Raw genomic sequence first — 19,808 nt, forward strand, 5'->3', positions numbered from 1 at the left:
ATAGCAATTTCTGTTGTTATATTATATGTTATTATATAACATATATATTATATGTTATTTCTGTTGTTATATTAATTATTATTATTATTATTATTAGTAGTAGTAGTAGTAGTAGTAGTAGCAGTAGTAGTAGTATCTCTTAAAGTGAAAAGGGATAATATTATTATCATCAACATCATCATCTCTTAAGTTAAAAGGGACATCGCTGTTAAACTTAATGGAAAATTGCCATGAAGACAATCTAGGTTGTGTAAAACAGTAAAGAATTAATAAATAATAAGATAAAACAGTACAGTATTAATTTAAATGTTAACAGCAACATAAGGCATGAACCTCTTAGCATTTCAAGAATGTATACATACACACAATCCTAAAGGTATTCTTATCTTGAACAGAGTCTTAAAACAAGAACAGCTCCTTGCAGATATCTATCTCATTCTTGTCAGAACATTTTTTTTATTATGAGCTAATTCCAAAGAGACTCATCTATAGGTTACATTAACATTACAGGTAGGTACAGCATTGTTGATCTTTCTCCTAAATGTGCCTTTATTCCTTGGTCTTGAAAAGATAAGAAAATTGGCTGCTGCCATTAAAAACCTTCACATAAATATCCATTACTTCTGCATACGTATCTAGAATAATCCTAAATTTCTTCACTCTTATCTTATAATGTTGTTATTCAGTGCTGTAATTACTGGAAAGGGACACGTTTGAGTGACATAAGAGAAAATAACACTACCTCCTGCTTTTGAAGACCTTCCTCTCCTTATATCCCCTGTAGTGAGACTGAATTGTTATTGCTGCTTTGTTTCTTGTTTCAGTTAGTTCTTTTCTCTTCTTCCTGAGTAAGTATCCTCTGGCAACTGATACAAATTGTAATGCAAAACAACCTTAGGCAACAAGCAATGGGTGCCACATACATTTCAGACAGTCAAATACTAACAGCATTAAACAAAAGCTAATAAGGAAATACAGACCAGGGTGCCTATTATGATTATGTTTCATCTGAAATGATTCCCATAAAACCTTTTTGAGATTTCAGAAAGCTGTACCCATTCTACATGAGGATACAACAAGCTCTTTCTTCAATTTTATTGGACTAAAGAAAATATAGGAAGATGCAGAATAAAACAGAAGCACAGAGCTGTACAAGTGCCTCGAGAACACCGTACTCTGAGCTTAATGTACCTGCTTTGCCTGATTCAGGCAATTGATTTGACTCTGTCTTTCATCTCCATGGGAAATGCCTGATTATCAGCCTATAGAGATTACCAGGTTGTCAACTGGCACAGGCTTGGAATTAGCTGAACATTCAATAGATCAGAGAGAAACTGAGAATCTTATAGCTCAGCAGTTACAGAAGACTTAGCTCATGCTCCTTCTGCAAAGACTGATTATTCAAAATGAAAATGCTCAACATAAAAGATGTGCTAAGCTCCACAGTAACCAGGTGCACTGTGGCAGAGAAACTCCCTACCAGTGCATTGTGGGAGGCACAAGGTTAATTTTCTGGTTTGAATCAGAAATAAGGACTCAAACATGGGCCTTCCCTGGGCCACCTAGGTGCTGACAGGTCACTGGGGCCTGGATGCAGTTGCCAGCACATTGGTATCTGGTGCCATCTGAAGTGCTCCAGGATAGCAAGGCATCCACATGGAGCTGGCGGAAAGAACAGGACAGATGGGACTTTCTGGACAAGAAAAGTTGGCTATACCAGGTGAAAGAAAGCTGGAGGCCAGACCAGATAACCAGGGCACCTCGAATGACACTAGATACCGGTATGAGGGCAAATGAGCTGAGCATTTGCTGATTTTAAATAAAATTATTCAAACCCTAGGCTCTACTGACTATAACAGCAGTTTAGACATCTAGATCACAGTTAGACATCTACACTGAAGTGTCCTAATCAGAATCTGAATTGCATTCAGAATCTTGCTTCAAAATCTTTTGAACTTGCAAATAATTTCCTAATGGGAACTGGCACAGTCTCCACAGTGCTGTGATTTGGACAAATCTGCAATTCCAAGGATTCAGCACAAATCGGCTAATCCCTGGCTAAATAAAAATAACATAGTGTTTTGTCAAAATATTTCTGTTGAACTCTTAATTCCAAGTGCAGTACCAAGAGTATGGGGATAGTGGATTCAGGTGACTTAAATATCCTGTGGACATGGTATATATGGGACTCTTTCTTCAGCTCTGCTGAGAGTGTTTTGCATAACAGTGAAAAGGTCAAGCTTACTTGAAAATGAGAAGGGAGCATTAGCAGTCTGTTCCAACACATTCATATAACTTAGTGCTAAGTTTTATGTGCTTTAGCATTCCCCACCCATAACTTAGACCAGCCTGGGCACCAGTAGGTGCAGTCAATCAATGTAAGAAGCACCATATAAAATGGGCATAAATTAACCTTGGTAACTGGATATAGCAAAAACTGGATATAACTGGATATAACAAAGAAACACAAATACTTATTCGAAGTAGCACAGTTGGATCTTATATTGCAGTCTGACAGAGCCTCAGAAAAGTGGAAATTGTAAAGCACTTGGAATACTTCTTGAGTTTCCTGGACTTCTGAGACAATTCTCTTTCCACTTTCATATAAAAGCAACTCAACAGGAGTAGTTTTGAAACAAAACAAGTTATCAATGGGCATGGCAATATAAGCTGCATCTGGTCTTTTTAGACTATTCTGGTTCACTTTTGAGGTTTTCTGAGAAGTTTGTAATGATATAGCTGCTGTATAAGCTTTGTATTCAAACTGGAAGAGAAGTTTTGTATTGCTTTAGAAATAAATGGGGGGAAAAATGGAGAGAGCTAAGTAAAAATGGACTTCATTTGAGTTTTGGCTTCTTGTGCACTGAAGAAGTTGAAATGCAATTGCAGACATGAAAGAAGGTGGACAAAAAGAAACACTTGGGACACTAACAGAGTAAAATGGTAACTTTATACTTGTGCATTCGCTATATATTCCAATATAATTGGCTGTGTTCAGATGTGTAATAATTTTTGGCACATTACTGGATTTTATGCTGTTTTTAGATTGTTTCCTACACTGATAAAGTTTTACCAACTGCAGTGAAGTGATCTTCAGTACACACTGGTCCAGTGCAATTAACAGATATATCTGACAATGATTAAAACCACCACTGGTGGTGGTATATACTCATGAAGGCATATCTTAGGTTGTTTAAATCTAGACAGCCTGGGCACTGGCAACACTAGATTACATTTGGGTTGTCACCTTTGTAATTACTGACAAGGTTTGCTATGGCATTTGAGCATCCCACTTCACAGCATTGAAAATGCCTAAATCACTCTGAGGTGCAGGTAACAGAGTCACCCATTTCAGCCACTGTATAAAGACATGTAATAGATAAGTTATACCTCAGAACATGCAAATGAGCATAGTCAATCAGTATAGTGAGAATCTGGGTCAACATATTGTGTATGGATAACACATTAAAAGCCAAGAAAGCAAACAATTCTTACTTGCTTGAAATTTGATCATATATTCTTCCACTTTTTTATTATGCTTTGCATTTTTGTATTCTTTACGAGCAACAAACCCCCTGTAAGCTGAAAAGAGATGTTAAAAACTAGGTAATCCACTAGGTACAAAAAAGAATAAAAATATTCTGGAATTACAGAACTCTATTAAAATATTCATAAATATTTTACAGGCTTTATGTTTCAGAAAACACGGCAAACAAGCACAAATAATAAATCTACATAAAAATACATTTTCTGGTCAATAAAGTTATTATGAAACAAATGAATATAAAACACAAGATAATCAGAATGTAAAATAAGATTATGTTTGAAAGTATTAAAAAAATCAGTTGATGCCTCCATCAACAGGGTAATTGGCCTTATTATCTAGGACAGTTAATATATTTTATTTTCATTATTACATTATACAACCTTGTCAGTGCATGCCAGAATATTATTAATAAGAGTATCATCTGTGCAATCACATCCTTCCATTCTTAAAATTGCCTTTTAAATATAACACTGATAAATGTAATATCAGTAAAGAGATTGTAATAACCTGGTTAAAAGAAATTTTTTTTCATAAGAACAGATATGACCAAGTATATTTTGTCAAGTGCAACAGCAGGAAAAGAGCAAAATCCACATCCAGCATGCACATTCATCAATCAACTGTACACATGCACTAACTTTAAGCAACATGTTAAATGTTTTAAAGCTATTACCTGACTGTATTTTAATAGCACTTTGTTCCCTTTGTTCCTTTATCTTTTTGTATCTCCTCGAACCCAGCCACCCTCGGACATAAGCTTGAATTAAAATAATCATGTCAACTGTCTCCTTCCGCATTAAATTCAGCTGCTCCACATGATAGTATTTGAGGAATACCTTAAAAAGAGAAACAAACAGAAGTTTTAGTTACCTTCCCTGCCCTTTATTCACTCAATCCATTTAACATCAGCAAGAGTTACAAGCTGGTTTCAAATGATGAACAGACCCTTCAGTTGTAGTACCTAAAGGATAATTCTTAGAGATAACATTTTCATTGTTTGGGATATTAGTTTACCTTACTCTTCTCTTCAGCATCTTTCATCAGTCCCTGCTTATTAATTTTTTTATGGCAAGATTTTTGAAAGTTTCAGTGCAAACCTTCAGTCTGTAACTATAAATCTGTTTTCAAAACTACAAGGCTGACAGTTTTGTTAACCTCACAAATGTAATGTACATTATTATATAAACATGATCCATATCTGGAACCTTCAATTGCTCCGTTTCCCAATTTTAAACCTAAAACATAGTTTATTTACTAAATTGCTTTTATCAAGCATGAAATTCACATAAGTCTGGAAAAATGAATCCAGAACAAGGGTTGCCAACACATTCCTGGTGTGTATTAAGGTCTTAACTTTTTAAAAAGAGTAGAGACCAACAGCTACTCCAACCAAATGGGTGAGAAAACAAATTGTTTAATATCTTAACAATAGCATACTGGAATGAAGAAGATACAGTATATTAAAAAATTACTTTAGTTTTTCCAAGAACCCAGTTGTCAAGGTGGGCTTTTTCCAAGATGGCAGCACAGGTCTCCGGGCTGACTGGAGGATCATCATTTGTTTTGTAACAGATGAGGTAATACCTAAAGACAAATGCATGATTCTTTATTTGATTAATGGAGGATAATACATGCACATACATTTAAACCATTCTTTTAAGTAATAAAAACAATTGCATGAAAGAAAACATAGCACTTAAAAAAAACCCCAGCATATGAAATAAAGTGCAGTTATTTATTTACACAGTACTAAGGAACTCAATCAAAAGTGGATGAGTGACATGTTACAAACCCTGGAGAGTTTTTTAATTCTATACCAACACCAGAAGGTTTTTAAAAATAATTCAACCCAAGTAGAATAGCACAACATTTCTTTCCTGCTCACTACATACTGTGAAAGTGATTCAGTGGCAATATAAAAATAAAATAAAAATATTTTAAAAGCTTTTCTGTCTAAATTATATTATTTTATGTTTAGAAATGTCACAAAAATTTCCTATCTTGTCTCATGTGCTAAACCATCTGCCTTTGAGATACTTAATATCTGAATAGATGCTGAGATACATCCCAGCTCTTGTTAGCTCCTTGGAATCAGTTTTGCAGATCCTTTTGGAACATGTAAGTGCCATTGTGACACATCATCTGTAAGCACTTAATCTGGCAAACTCATTACTCAGAATTAATTCTGACTAGGAAAAGAGGTCACGATGCTCACTCTTAAAAATTACCTGTGATATGCCAGCTCAGCTGCTGGATAGAAAATACTTGTTTGTTCCAGGACTTTCCAAAATGCTCTATAACAAAATGAACCATATCTATCTTGGCTTTTTAATTTAAGAAAATTACATTAATTATATGTGCTTCCTGACAGTACATTCTGGTTTTCTTGTTATTCAGGCTTATGTTCTTTAAACACAAAGCCTGGGTTTACCAGCTTTAAATGATGGTAACAGTTTGCTCATAGAATAATAAAAGAGACAATGTCGATTTCTTCATTACCACCTACAGTTCCCTTTTTTTCTTTTTGTAAAACACAATGAATTGGCTTATTTTTATGACAACCAAATAATGATGCCATTATCTCAGGTCTACCTGTAACTCTCAACTACTAAAAAAACCCAAACCCAAAATAAGACATACATTTAATAAAAATCCTTTTTCCTTAGAGGGCCACGTCCTCAGTGCCAGTGATCTGCACAGTCTCACTGTAATCAGGGGCACAGTCTCTAGAGAGCTACCCCATTATGTTTACTGCTTTTATCTATGTTACTTGAACAGTTAAGTTTGGGATTTTTTAAAATAAAAATCAGTTACCAAAAGCTACAGCACATTATGTAGTGATAACTATCTCTTTCCATGCTTCACTCTTCTAAAAGCTGCATACTTCCAAAACAGCAACAGTTCCAGGATTATTTTTTCCAGAAACAGGGCTTTAAAAACATCACTTTACTGTTCCCCTCTCATCTCATGCACCTGCAGCACTCTGCAACTAGCTCTCTCTTTCTAGTGCACTATTTCTTTTAAGTGCTTCTGTCCAAATAGGTGATGCTTGCTTCTTCCCAGTTTTGATTTCCATTCCATACAACTCTGTTCTGACTGAGACAAATACACAAGGTCTTTATTTGTAAGAGAGAAGTATAGATTTTTGGGGTGGAGGAAGAAGGTAGCTAAAGGAATAATACAACCACATTGAGTTCATTACTCTGCTTCTTAACAGAAGTGACTAATACTATGAATTATATTTTAAACAACACTATGCAGTTTATTGCACTCAATAAACTTTTCAGCCCGAGACTAGGAATCCCAAATCATCATCTACCCTTGCACAAGCAGATGTTGCACAGTGCTGAAACCTGGGAGCTAGAGAAACTGTGGTGTTCCTTGGATGCTGTGGCTGCCAATTCTTGGCTTTGATTTGAAGTAATGCATTTCTAATACTCAAGTCCTTGAAGAAACTTGCAGAATATAAGCAAGTAAATTTCTACCCAAATGCTCAGAGAGCCTGAATCACAGAAATCATTCTGTGATTCATCATCTTTCCCTACCCATCAAAAACAGGTTACTAATCTTGTGCCTGAACTACTCTTGGTCATTCTGCCTATAACCTTCTTTGTCACAGGAAATGTCCTTGTATTTTTTTCAAAGATCATGTCAAAAACAATGCTGGTGCTTAACAAGCACTGTCTGGCAATTGTAGGAGAGAAAAGAGCTCCTTCACGTCAATGTTACCGTTTTATGAAGTTAGCGAAGAGTATACGATGTGAGTAACCCTGTCTGCGGATCCGTGCTGTCTCCAGGATTCCCGTGTAACGCAGCTGAACCAACACTTTCTCTTTGTCAAACTTGTTTGCCTGCCGGTCGTTGTTGGGCTTGATGCACCTGACAAAATGGGGCTGGCCAACGACCATTTTGGATAACAAATCCATCAGAGAATACTGCAAAAAAGTAACAAGAGATCTGTCACCAGGATACTTATGAAACTGATATATAGATCCATGTGTAGTTGAAATTTTACTTCATATGATCAGAATCATGTCCAAAACCATATACATGTCATTAGGCTGATAGTTTAAGAGTAGATGAAGTAAATGACCCCCCAAAAGTTCTAGCTTTTCTAAGCTAGAAAAGCATCTAATAGTTTATACTACTTGCAAGAAACACTGATTCCAAATAAATGTACCAAATTTCATCCAGAACATTCTCACAGATTTCGATGATGTCCAACATATGACAGAATACTTACACTCACATTTCCTTGCTTATCTAGGTAATTACAGCCATTTTTTGCTAGGTAATTACAGCCATTTTTCTTTTTATTGCTGTCACCTATTTGAAGACCCTTTTTCACCTAGAGAGTAAATCATCCATCAATGGATGGGAAGGGGAACAGCAGCAAGCCAGTAAATATTTCAATTCCTTCATTAGACTGAAGGAAATGAAGGCTACCCCAGAAGAAGGGCTGGTTGAACTGCTCTGATCTTGGTGTGTCCTGCTCATTGTATAGACTGATGGTGATATGGTAACTGCCCTGCCAAGAGGAAACTTCCAAGGATGGCAAAGCTAGAAGATCACAATTCCAAAGCTGCAATTTTCCCACCTCTCCAGAGTACCAGGCTAGCAGAGGGGATGCAGCCTCTCCATGCCAGCTGAGGGGAATCTGACTGTAAACAACCTTGACTGGTGTTTTGAAAAATTGCTTCATGGGAGGATCAAATTAAAACACAAATGAAGAGGCTCATTCCTCAAGATTCAACCTGACTCAACAGAAAGAGGCAGCCAGGAGGTAATGCAGCTCAGCAGTAGGTTGGTTACATGAAACCAGTGTAGGACGTCAAGAGCCATATGTTTCCTATTAAAATGGGCAATTCCGTTCTGGACAGAAGCTGCACCATACAGCAAAGTGCTTAATTAGCTCCATCACCAGTGTGCCAACTGAACACAAATAAGTAGGACGTGCTAATGGATATCTTTTTTTCCATGCAGTCTGAGGTGGCATATGCTTTTCTCAGTCACCCATAGATTTCTGTGTATGAGTAAACCAGTGGGGCTGAAGGTGGATTTTCATTTAAGAGCATTAGCTATCATGATCTAAGCAAGGATGTCCATGGCAGAAAATAGTATCAGAAAAGTGTAAACATAATTAACTCATTTGCAGCCTCTGATGCTAGAAGTGCTGATAATGCACTGAGTCATAGACATTAATTTGAATGAGATTCAATATTTTTTTTCCATCTAGAATATTCGAACAGTATATAGCTTTGGACCACTGTGGTACCTAAACTGAAATTATCCTTCACAGTCCACAAAGCTGTGCAACTGTATCTAAAAAAGAGAGATCTGGCTCCTCATTGTTCTGACATAGATGTAAGTGAACTCCTACAGGTCATAAAATCATAAGAATATATTGACTTGGAAGGAACTCATCAGGATCATCAAGTCCAACACCTGGCCCTGTGCAGGACACCCCAAGAATCACACCATGTGATGGAAAGTATTGTCCAAATGCTCCTGGAACTCTGCCAGGCTGGTGCTGTGACCGTTTCCTTGGAGAACCGGTTCCAGGGCCCAGCCACCTTCTGGGTGAAGAATGTTTTCCTAATATCCAACATAAACCTCCCCTGATTCAGCTTCGTGCCCTTCCCTTATGTCCTGTCACTGGTCATGAGAGTGAAGAGATCAGTGTCTGCCGTTCCTCTTCCCCTCGTGAGGATGTTGAAGGTCGCAATGAGGTATCCCTTCAGCCTCCCATTCTCCAGGCTGGACAGACCAAGTGACTTCAGCTGCTTCTCATAGGGCTCCCCTCCTAAATGTTAGACCTTCACCATCCTCATGGCCCTCCTGTGGACTCTAACAGTTTAATCTCTTTCTTATATTGTGGCCCCCAGAACTGCCCCCAGCACTCGAGGTGAGGCTGCCCCAGTGCAGAGCAGAGCAGGATAATCCTCTCCCTTGCCCTGCTGGCCATGCTGTGCCTGATGCCCCCCAGGACAGGGTTGGCTCTCCTGGCTGCCAGGGCACTGTTGACTCAGGTTCACCTTGCCATGAACCAGGACCTCCAGATCTTGTTCTATGGCACTGCTCACCAGCCTCCCATTCCCCAGTCTCTACACACAACCAGGGCTGCCTCATTCCAGATGCAGAATTTGGCCATTGTGTTTCTGAATTGTCATATGATTTGTTGAGGTCTCTCTGCAGAGCCTCTCTGCTCTCAAGAAGTTGACAGCTCCTCTCAATTTAGTGTCATCAGCAAACCTGGCATTCCTTTGAGCTGTGCGCTAAATTCACCATGAACATTCCCTCAGCCACTTGATGGTTTGGTGGGACAGATGACTAAACAAGAGTTGGAAATTCAGAGTAGAACCAACTCTGTGCACCACTTCAGATGCTCTTCACTGCTATTTGCTGTTTTAGGACCAGCAGCAGAGCCAGTGCTTGGGAAGATCCAGAGCACTGCTGAAGGAGCCACAAGGATGAACTCTGGGTGGCCTCTGTGCAGTGACCATTGAGAACTTTCTCTGGAGCTCCTGCTTCCAATTAAGTTTTCCCTCTTTTTTAAACTCTTAAGGAAATCCTATACCACAAATCTCCAATCTCTCTTTTTCTTCTTTGGTGGAAAAACAAGCAAGTGAAAGATTATTATTGATCATCATACATCACCATGACAGCAAGGTGGCTGTGCAACCAAGTACAGTTAAAGATGAAACATCACAATCTCCTCAAGATATTTGTACTGCACAGACTGCTGCACCATATATACAGTCCACAAACTCTAAATGGATCACTACTGACTCTAACTCAACAGGTGCATTTCAAAAAGTAAAAGAATAAGCATTTTTTGTACTCTAGAAATATTTATTAAAAGATCTGACATCTTACTCTAAAATAAGAAGCAACTGTCTGTGTTTTCATGCTGGTTGTTTCTCTTGGATGATGTCCAGTATCTCCTGCTTCATTCTATAAAGATGAAGAAAAAACATTTTATCGCTAGTTAGCCTGCAGTGCCCTTTCCAATGCCACAAGAAAGCACCCCTCAGACAACATACATAATTTTAAAAGTATTCTAAACAGCAAAAGTTACAGCATGATCACTAGCACAAATCAGTGACACCAACACTTTGCTACACAATACACAAACATTCACACACACAAAGGGCACAAGTTGGTAACAGAGCATCTAATCACTGCCACAAATAACTGGACAATGTCTGAGGTCCTGTCTGTTATTTCATCATCACTGTTAATTTGATAGTTTTCTAAGGAATGTAGCTATACTCCACACCAATATTTTAATTTCTCTTTTTGCTACAATACAGCTGGGAAATAGTATTTTTTTCCCCTGAAGTTGTTATAAAACTATAGCCAGAAAGAAGGGAAATGTTAGGTTTTTACCTCACGGAAGGAATATGAATTGCACAACACAAAGATATCCAGCTAAACAGAAAAGAAAATAGAAGAGGGAGAAAAACCAAGGAAGGGGTTACTCACTTACTTTCAATACCAAAACAGCAACTGCCTTTCTAGTTTAAATTAGGCTTCAATGCAGAATCACAAAATCAGTTTTCTTACCTTTGTATGACTGATTGATTTTTGGGAGGTCCACATTTGATAACTGATTGTAGTTTTGCTTTTGGTGTGTGCTAGGTTACCTATGGGAAGATGAAAGGAAGTAACATACCACAGTGCTTACATGTCATCTAAACTAAGAATGATTCTGAACCACCCTATTCACGCTCCCAGTGAAACCATATGATTACAAAGATCATTGACTTTTTCAGAGTGTGTCCTCATTTCCCCTTTAACCCTTGGGATGGAATGAGCTCTGAAGAAGTTGCATGAACACAGAACATGGTTTTTTCTCCTTCAGCTCATATGTCATCTGCTAGATAAAAAAATAAACAGACTGCTGTAGAAGGTAAGATAGATACATCTTAGACCATCCTTGTGGTTTTACCCTAAGAATGTTACCGTTCTATTCTAGTTTAATGCTACATATTAAAGAAAAAAGTGCTAATACCCTTCTCTGGCCCTGAGGAAAAGTGACATGGCACGACTCAAGTTTATACACCTAAACTCTACTCTTTACTTCGCTTTCAACCCCCAGTAAAAATAAGATTGTATCTTTCCACAGAACTTGCTGGAAACCATCACTGGCCTGTCCTTTCTCTGAAGTGTGGCTCACTATTCCTGGAAGGCTAATAGCTCACATGGACTAAAACTGTCCCAGGGAGGCATTCTAACCATTAATCAGAATAAGCAGCCCTGTGGGAATGTTTCAGCTGCTATTCACTGGCTCTGTTTGGTTTATTAGCACAGGCAAAGTCTTAAAGCTCTAACTCTGGAACTCTAAGCCAAGCAATACCTTTATTATGATGACCTTGAAGGACTAAGTGCATTGACATGTTTTGCACAGATACTGGTCTTTTCAAGGAATAATGAAAATTCTGCTGAGCTTTCCATCATGCCTCTCTGTGCTGATAAACTCTAAATATTGCTGCATGCTACCACTGCTTCTGCTAATAACATAACACCTCTGCGATCTCCCTCCCCACTGGGAAAGCCTGTATCTCTCTGTGCTCAGCTGCTATCAGGAAGAGGTGGATAAGAGCTGGAATAACAGCTGCAAATATGTGTCATGGTAATGCACCTGGTATTATGTGATGATACCAAGGCCTAAACCTCCATGGGGTTCAGCTGAGTATCACAAGGTGGGAAGGAAAAAGAGAGGATTACTCACAGCTAACTTTAGCTATCTGAAAGTGAGGTGTCTACAGGATCCCTGCTGTATTCAGTGGAGAGAGACACCTTCAGAGGAGATTTTTCTCATCCCAAGAGAAACACCTGAGATAGGCAAGATGGGTTGGACTTTGGGTAATTCTCTGCAATTACTCTGATTCTAGATAAATAACACAGATCAGCCTAACTTTTAGGTGGCTGTAGCTGGAAGGTTTGAGTCAGTTTTGAAATGCTACATGCAGTGTTTCACAATATTTAACAAGAAGACTAAAACAGCCTTCAGAGTTATCTTGCAAAACATGAAGACTTGGGATCAGTTCTTGGAACTATTTGGATGCTTACTTGGACTCCATGGAAATTATAGTTTAGTGTATTAGCAAATATCAACAAGTCAAAAAGTTCAGGAAAGGGCATTGAACTCTGTGTTTTTCCAGGAACACTCACTTAAAATAAAATTCCAAGACCAAATTTTGCATTCTAATAGCAAAGCTCCCTTTGAAAGAACAGAAGCCTTGCCAAAACCTCAGCTTCTGTAAGTTATGATAACATTTTCATTTCCATTAGGCTCTTCCAATATAGCTTTTCTGTTCTGGTAGAAATATGTCTCCCATGTAATTGTACAAGAAAGTAATGTTGTAAAGTACTTACTATATGGCATCAATGCCATCACACAGGGAGTACTACAACACAATAACAAACTGGTTGTAAGTAAACTTACCCATCATCCTGCAGTGGAAGGCAGGACAATTTGCAAGGACATAGTTCAAACAAGGTGCAATTTAGGAGTAATTTTTTCTGTAGAGCCAGTTTTATTCCTCCACCTCTAGTTACAAATTTCTTCAGGAAGAGCTTACTACAAGGACCCCAACAGATAGCTATTGTAAAGAACTCTAAGACTGAAAATAGAGGAGTGTCTTCTCAGTCTTTGCAACAGATGTTAGGAGCCCCAACCTTTGTTCTCTGCTACTTAGAGATAAATTGCACTGAAGCAATTTATAAATGCCCTGTCCAAAACAGGCCAGTGACTTACCTAATCCTTCCTGTTCAGTCCTCAGCTCAAGAGATGCACTCCACTCCCTGTCTTGATCCCCTACCCTGAAGACAGGACCCTGAAAGAAGTCTCTACCACTTCCTTGGCATTTGACCTGACCAATATCTTCCCTGCAGCTTGAGATGGCTGCAGCTCTATTCAGTATAGATTCCATGGTTGGAAAGTGAAGCCACTAAGTGTATAATGTCATCAATGAGTGATCATATGAAACCTAGCAATGGTCATCATGAAGGCTGGAGAAAGCTAAGAAGATCACCACACAGCAATACCTGTTTTTGTGAGAGGGTGAGTTACCAGCTGTCGTGTCAGGTTGTTTTCAGATGATCGCAGTAGCAGCACAATATCAGCTGGCAGAGTATCTCTATTTTTGGCTAGGAATCCACTTGCATTATATAGAACCTGTTTAAAAAGTGCATTTATACATCTTCTTGGATTTTGAAAAGTAATTGTAAATTTAAGCTTTCTGGAATACGGCTTTTACTTTAACAAGATACACAAATAGTTTTTCAGCCATCAGGGTCACTCTCACTTCTAGTCTTCTTTTCTGATCACTGAAAGTTCTACGTTTTCAATACTGAGATATGATGCAAATCACTAAAAGCAAATCTATAATTCCAAAGTAGCTTGAGACATTTATTTTTCCTAATGCAGGTAGTAGTTTTAACCTGTGTGGATTTATCACCAGGACAAGTGTGTTGCAGTCCGCCTTTACACCTGTACGTGCGCTAATGCACAATTAACAATGCACTTGATGTCAACCACATCACAGAGCGTTACCCATATGACTGTACAATCTTTCTGTGCTATTCATATTATGCTGTACTGGACCCAGGACTTAACGCTCTTCCTAGGGATCTCCCTATTAATTGTAGTGGAAGTTTGCAGAATCACAAACTGCATATTGGCAACTGAAATCTCTCTAAAAATTCCAAGAATGGTGTACCTAATTCAAAATGTAGCTTCAGGGTTCTATCTTGATGGTCTAAGAGATTCACAAGGGTCCTGGTTAGAAACAGTGGGAACAAGCATGGTGCAGGACTTGGAGGAACTAAGGGGAAGAGCACTGAGTTGCATTACATACCAGTTATGTTTTGGGTCTTCTATAATACAGTCAGTTCATTTACCTGGTGACATTTAAGAAAAATACACTCCTGCTACTGCTTTTTTTTTTAAATGAGGGATAATAACTTTTTGATATGTAAGGCACTGCCAACATTCCCATGTCTGGAGTGAAGAGACAACTGTTGGCAATCAACTCAGATGATCTCTTCTACTTCCTGCCAGTCCCACCATTCCACAATCACCAACTAACATCATCAGGTGTCTTACCTTTCCTGCATAATGATAAATTCCAAAGGTTAGATCTACTCTTTTGGGTCTCCAAAAATACTTTGATTTCAAATTATCTTCAAATTTTTCTGAAAGGAAACACATAGCTTATCTTACTGGAGTTGCTGTACAATCATTCTCTTCTGAAGCTGTATCCCTCCAAGGAGACTTCCTGACTTCTCAGCCAATGCAGAGGCACCAAACAGACACTGATGTTTTCAAGGACAGAGATACCATAATGGTCTTGTAACAAAAGACACTGGATAGAGAATATGGGAGCTCTTGGACAAGTTACTTGCTTTGTTCCAATTTTTTAATGTGTGACCTCAGAAAATCATGGAATTATAGAATCATTAAGGTAGAAAAAGATGTCTAAGATCATTTAGTCCAACCCTTAATCCAGCACCACTCTGTTCACAACTAAGCCATGTCCCCAGGTGCCACATCCACATATGTTTTGAACACTTCCAGGGCTTGCCTTTCCAAGATTTTTATCTATATATATGAAGAAATGCAGAAATCTTTCCTAAGGATTCCTTGAGGAGTTGTGGAGAAACATTCACTGATTGAGTGCTTCTGTACTCTAGACTAAAAAGCATGAGGATAAAAGAACAACAAGCTCATATAATTGCTTTAACATGGGCATTGTTACTGGATGTTATTAGGTTTTCTGATTGCATGTTGGCTAAAACTCTAATTTGACATTTTGCACGTTCAAAATGAATAAAACCAGGATTTATCTGCACAGAAATACCACTGAAATAATGAAGTCAATGGTAATTGCAGCTACTCAACAGCACTGAAATATTCAGGATCTGAATTATGACTTTAGGTGTTTTAGAAAACACTCAGAAAGCATTTGCTTTCTGAGTGTTTTCTAAAACACCTAAAGTCGTAATTCAGAATTTGCTGAAAGTCACTGAAGCATGTTTGCAGTCATTACTCTTCAAAAGTATTAAACTTCTTGCTCAGATACTGCTCATCAAAAATCTCAGAGCTGAGCACGACTGAAACTTTGCAAACAATGTTCTTGTTCTATGAATCTAGAGTTTTAACTCAGTTTGATCTTTGCTTTTCAAGCTCTGCAGCAAAAAATTCCTGAAGTGGGGAGAACTTTAAACCTGAATCAGCAGCTTAGGTTCATTTGTACTCTTGATGTTTCTCTATGAACCTCAAGGACACAACCATCCCAGCATGCATGTCTCCCTCAAACACACTGACACTGAAATGGTGCTCACTAAAAACATAACTAGCATGTAGTCTGAACTGTACGTGCCAAACAGAAACTGAACAGAAGACAAGCTGCAAAACTGTGAAATGAACCATACACTTACCTACAAGTGTCTGATCTGTTGCTTGTGGGAATCTACTTTCCTCATCCAGCAGAGACAATAAACCCATTGGTTTCTGCAGGAACATGTCTAGGAGGGGCCTGTTGTCCTCATATTCTATAACTCTGGCATCAACACCTTCGTAAAGGTATTCATTCTGCAGCAAGAAACAGAAGGCATGCTTTGTCTGTGTACACAGAACCACTTCAGAAAATAATTCACAAACTGTCAATTGTAGCAAATTAAAACTGCATTGAGAGAGTATGCCTCAGGGCTAAAGCCATCAAGGTTCTGCTGAAACAAATGTCAGCTGGGATTTTGGTTTTCAATATGTAAGTTCAGTACTCCTATGGCATATTTGGTACTTTACAGGAATAGCAAGAATTAAAGAAACAGAGTTGAAGAAGATAAAGTATATTGTTTGCAAATAGAGACCTCAGGGTCTATTTATTTCCCTGGTCTGAAATGTAGAAAATTTCTTTACCATTTAAAGCTATATTTATATTCCCAACTCATTGCTCAGATCCAAGTGATGGCTAAGATTTACAAAAGTGACTACAGGTTCCAGTGGCTTTACTTGTTTGAACACCCTCCTCAAACAGGTGGAAAAATTCTCAAGTGGAGAATTAAATAAATTGCCTCAGATTTGCTTCTAACATATTTTCATTCCTTTTAAGGAACTAGGGAAAGGTATTACCCAAGATTCAAAAACAACAGAAAAGCTGGTGGGGTGGACTTCTTTGTTTGCTTCTTTTGTTTGGTTTGGTCTGGCTGTTTTTTTCCCTGAAGACTGCAAATATCTGGATTCCTCCCAGACTAAGAAAAAAACAAAACCCAAATGTGTCCACAGCATGTTGCAATGGTTTTATCTTTACTATAATTTAGATTACAGCTGAAGAATACAAGAATGATCTTCCTTAATCCTTTAGCAAGGCAGAGGACAGCTGCAGATTTACCAAGAGAAGGTTGCTCTAGAGACTAACACCCCCCATTATTTTTGCTTGAATTAGGTAAAGCAATAGCAGTTTTCTACCACACAATTCTGCTGTTTATGCCAGGGATGCCTTCAGTCCTGTGCAGGCTGTACTGTGAAACACAGAGCTGTTGACCGACTTTAAAATCATCCCTCTGCCAAAGGACAGACTTTATAAGTGTTGTATTCATGAATGGTGTTAACATCACAGTTTTGCCATCCTGAATCCATTGTGAGAAGAGTGTCACAAAAATGAATGATGGCTAATATTAATGAGTTCAAAGACCTCTAACCTTGGAAGGCCTCTCCTTATGTGTCATTCACTTGAGTCGAATGAGTGAAGACGGCAACACATTGAGCATTTAAAAAAGAAGTTCACTTTCATATACAACAGAAAAGCACCTGTTTCATACCTCTTAATCTCAGAGAAACAACAAAGGCATAAAATCAATAAGACTGCTCTAAAAATACAAACACAAATAAAAAACTGCTGATCCACTTGAAAGAGGACACAAAATATATATCTAAACTCTTCCAGTATCCAGATTGATGTAATTTCCCAGGATACTCTTCACTCTAAGGATAGGTTATAATTCAGTTTATATGCCACACAAGGGTGTAATCAGTAAGAATCTCACCTACCATGAGGCCTCCTCATTTGAGACAAATAACATTAACCTCTTTCGTGTCTCCCCTGAAGCAGTGGACAGGTGGAGTTTTGCTTTTTAATTTAATCGATGACCTGAGTAGCAGGACAAGACAGGAGAGTAATAAATGTATCACAGATATAGGTGAGAAGTTAATTATATACCTGTAGGAGCTGGTGGCAGAAAGGGAATGAGTCTGTGTTATCTCCCAGAGATAACATGGGAGTAAGGGCAGTTTAACTGAGGGCTACAGCTACACTGACACACAGATGTTCATGGAACCAGCTGCTACTGCTTAGGATTATCAGGAGTGCCCTTATCAAGGGGACAAGGGGAGAGAATGCTCAGGATGGTCTATCAGAGGAGAACGTTTCTGTGACACTCGGACATCCTCAAACAACCTGTCTAATCATAAACTTTTTCCAACTTCAAATACTTGTGAGAGAGGTTGGTTTAGAGAGCTGATAAAATTGCTCTCCTTGAAAAAGGAAGGAACTTTTGAAGCTGTACTACCATGCTATAACAGCAACACCTGCTCCCCTCCCTGCCCAGGCAGCACACAGGGCCTGACCCCCAAGCCAGCAGTGTGTGTGACCATTGAGTTTGTGTCCTTTGTGTCTCACAACTGGACAAGTGTCATCCCTGACAGCCTTGGTGATGCTGCCATCTCCCCAGCAGGATATGAAGGAGTTCACTCCATCACTTCCCACGGGCTCCTGAAGGACAGCTGATGACCAAGCCAGGCACCAGTGTGACAGATGACTCAGAAATGATACTGTACTACATTTTCTGATGCAGTGCTGGTTTCAACCACATAATTAGGATACAAGCAGCAATTATAAAAGCTTTAATGATAGACATCATAAAACTGTAATGAAACAGGTCTTATTTGAATTAATAAGATGAATCATCTACAGGATTTTGTAAACCCCTGTGATGTTTTGTGACAAGAAAGCTCCACAAAATAGCTACTTCTTGAAATTCTAAAGCATAATCTATTAGAAAGTATTCCTGTGGATGGGATGTCAAAAGGAATAATTGAGTTACACTATTAATTGGGCTCCCATCTCATGGTATCTTTCCTATGATCAAAACTATGTAACATTAGTTTGTACCACCTGGTTACACTAATGGTAATAAAGAATTACAAAATGCATTAGGAAATGGTCTTCATGTTTGATAAAGTAATGCCATTTACTGAGAACATTTTATGATGACACTTTGGTTTAAATGGGGACACCAGGGACTTATTCACAAGGAACCTTTCCCAGCTGAAACTAGAAGATTAAGCTGTCATGAAAATGTAAAATAAACATTACATATATTTAATGCAAAAAGTATCATCCTCCCAACTGACAGCAAACTTGCTACTTTCCAAAATGTTTTAGCTATCTGCCATTACACCTTTTACTGCTTACGGGGGGAATGACAAATGGGAAAGGAATAGGAAGGTTGTTTTGCTGGACATTGTGACCTGCAGATCATGGAGCTGACAGAAAGTAACTTATAACAGTATCTAATATGTAAGGGGAACGCCTTGAGGGACAGGACTGAAGGTCCAAAAAATTCTGCTTTGTTTTATATTGACCAAAAAAACCCCTTGTGGTAGCAAAACAAAAAGCAGTGACTAAGTTGAGAGGCCACATTCTCTCCACAGTCAGCAGAAATAGGGATATATCTATTTGTCTCCATTGACTAGTGGAAATCTACACTACCTTTATCTTAAACTATACATCCACTTCAGTCTTTCTGTTAAATTAATGAAAGGAGATTGCATTCAGGCCTAAAAGCCTTTATTCTTAAATGCAAACATTAAGTCAACAATAAAGAATGAATTCTCTTCATTTTGACTTGAGTTTTCCATGTTGGCCCACAGACACTCCACTCTAGCTGACACCCTGAGCCTCAGGTTGTGATGGTACCTGTTCCTTTCTTCTATCCTGTCACTACTGTGGTCTTTTTTTTTTTTTTGTGGGCCACACTTTCAAGGAAAGCCAAACTGGGAACACTTTTCAGATTCAGATACAGAAAAGAGACCACTGACAATGATAAAACAATTTCACCTGCAACACTGAAAGTACAATTCAGCCTTATGAGTGTATATTTACTACTTGGCCTCATTGGTCAAGTTGCCTAAATATGATTCACCTTCTCTGATGACATAATCACTATTTACCAGGTGAACGTGAGTTAATGA

General features: G+C 38.4%; 1 protein-coding gene across 1 annotated transcript in view; it reads right to left on the reverse strand.

The window, feature by feature from the left end:
- Window positions 1–19,808, reverse strand: part of MYO3A (myosin IIIA) — a 113,397-nt gene that overhangs the window by 18,028 nt on the left and 75,561 nt on the right. Inside the window, exons 20-30 of the mRNA XM_066552110.1 lie at window positions 15,995–16,148; window positions 14,661–14,749; window positions 13,601–13,730; window positions 11,114–11,193; window positions 10,937–10,978; window positions 10,424–10,501; window positions 7,277–7,482; window positions 5,020–5,131; window positions 4,221–4,383; window positions 3,496–3,582; window positions 743–866 (exon numbers count right to left, since the gene is read on the reverse strand). Coding sequence (XP_066408207.1) covers window positions 743–866; window positions 3,496–3,582; window positions 4,221–4,383; window positions 5,020–5,131; window positions 7,277–7,482; window positions 10,424–10,501; window positions 10,937–10,978; window positions 11,114–11,193; window positions 13,601–13,730; window positions 14,661–14,749; window positions 15,995–16,148 — 1,265 coding nt within the window. The remainder of the gene's footprint in view (window positions 1–742; window positions 867–3,495; window positions 3,583–4,220; window positions 4,384–5,019; window positions 5,132–7,276; window positions 7,483–10,423; window positions 10,502–10,936; window positions 10,979–11,113; window positions 11,194–13,600; window positions 13,731–14,660; window positions 14,750–15,994; window positions 16,149–19,808) is intronic.

This window comes from Molothrus aeneus, chromosome 1 (assembly GCF_037042795.1).
Source record: "Molothrus aeneus isolate 106 chromosome 1, BPBGC_Maene_1.0, whole genome shotgun sequence".
In the NCBI taxonomy this organism is placed as follows: Eukaryota; Metazoa; Chordata; class Aves; order Passeriformes; family Icteridae; genus Molothrus; species Molothrus aeneus.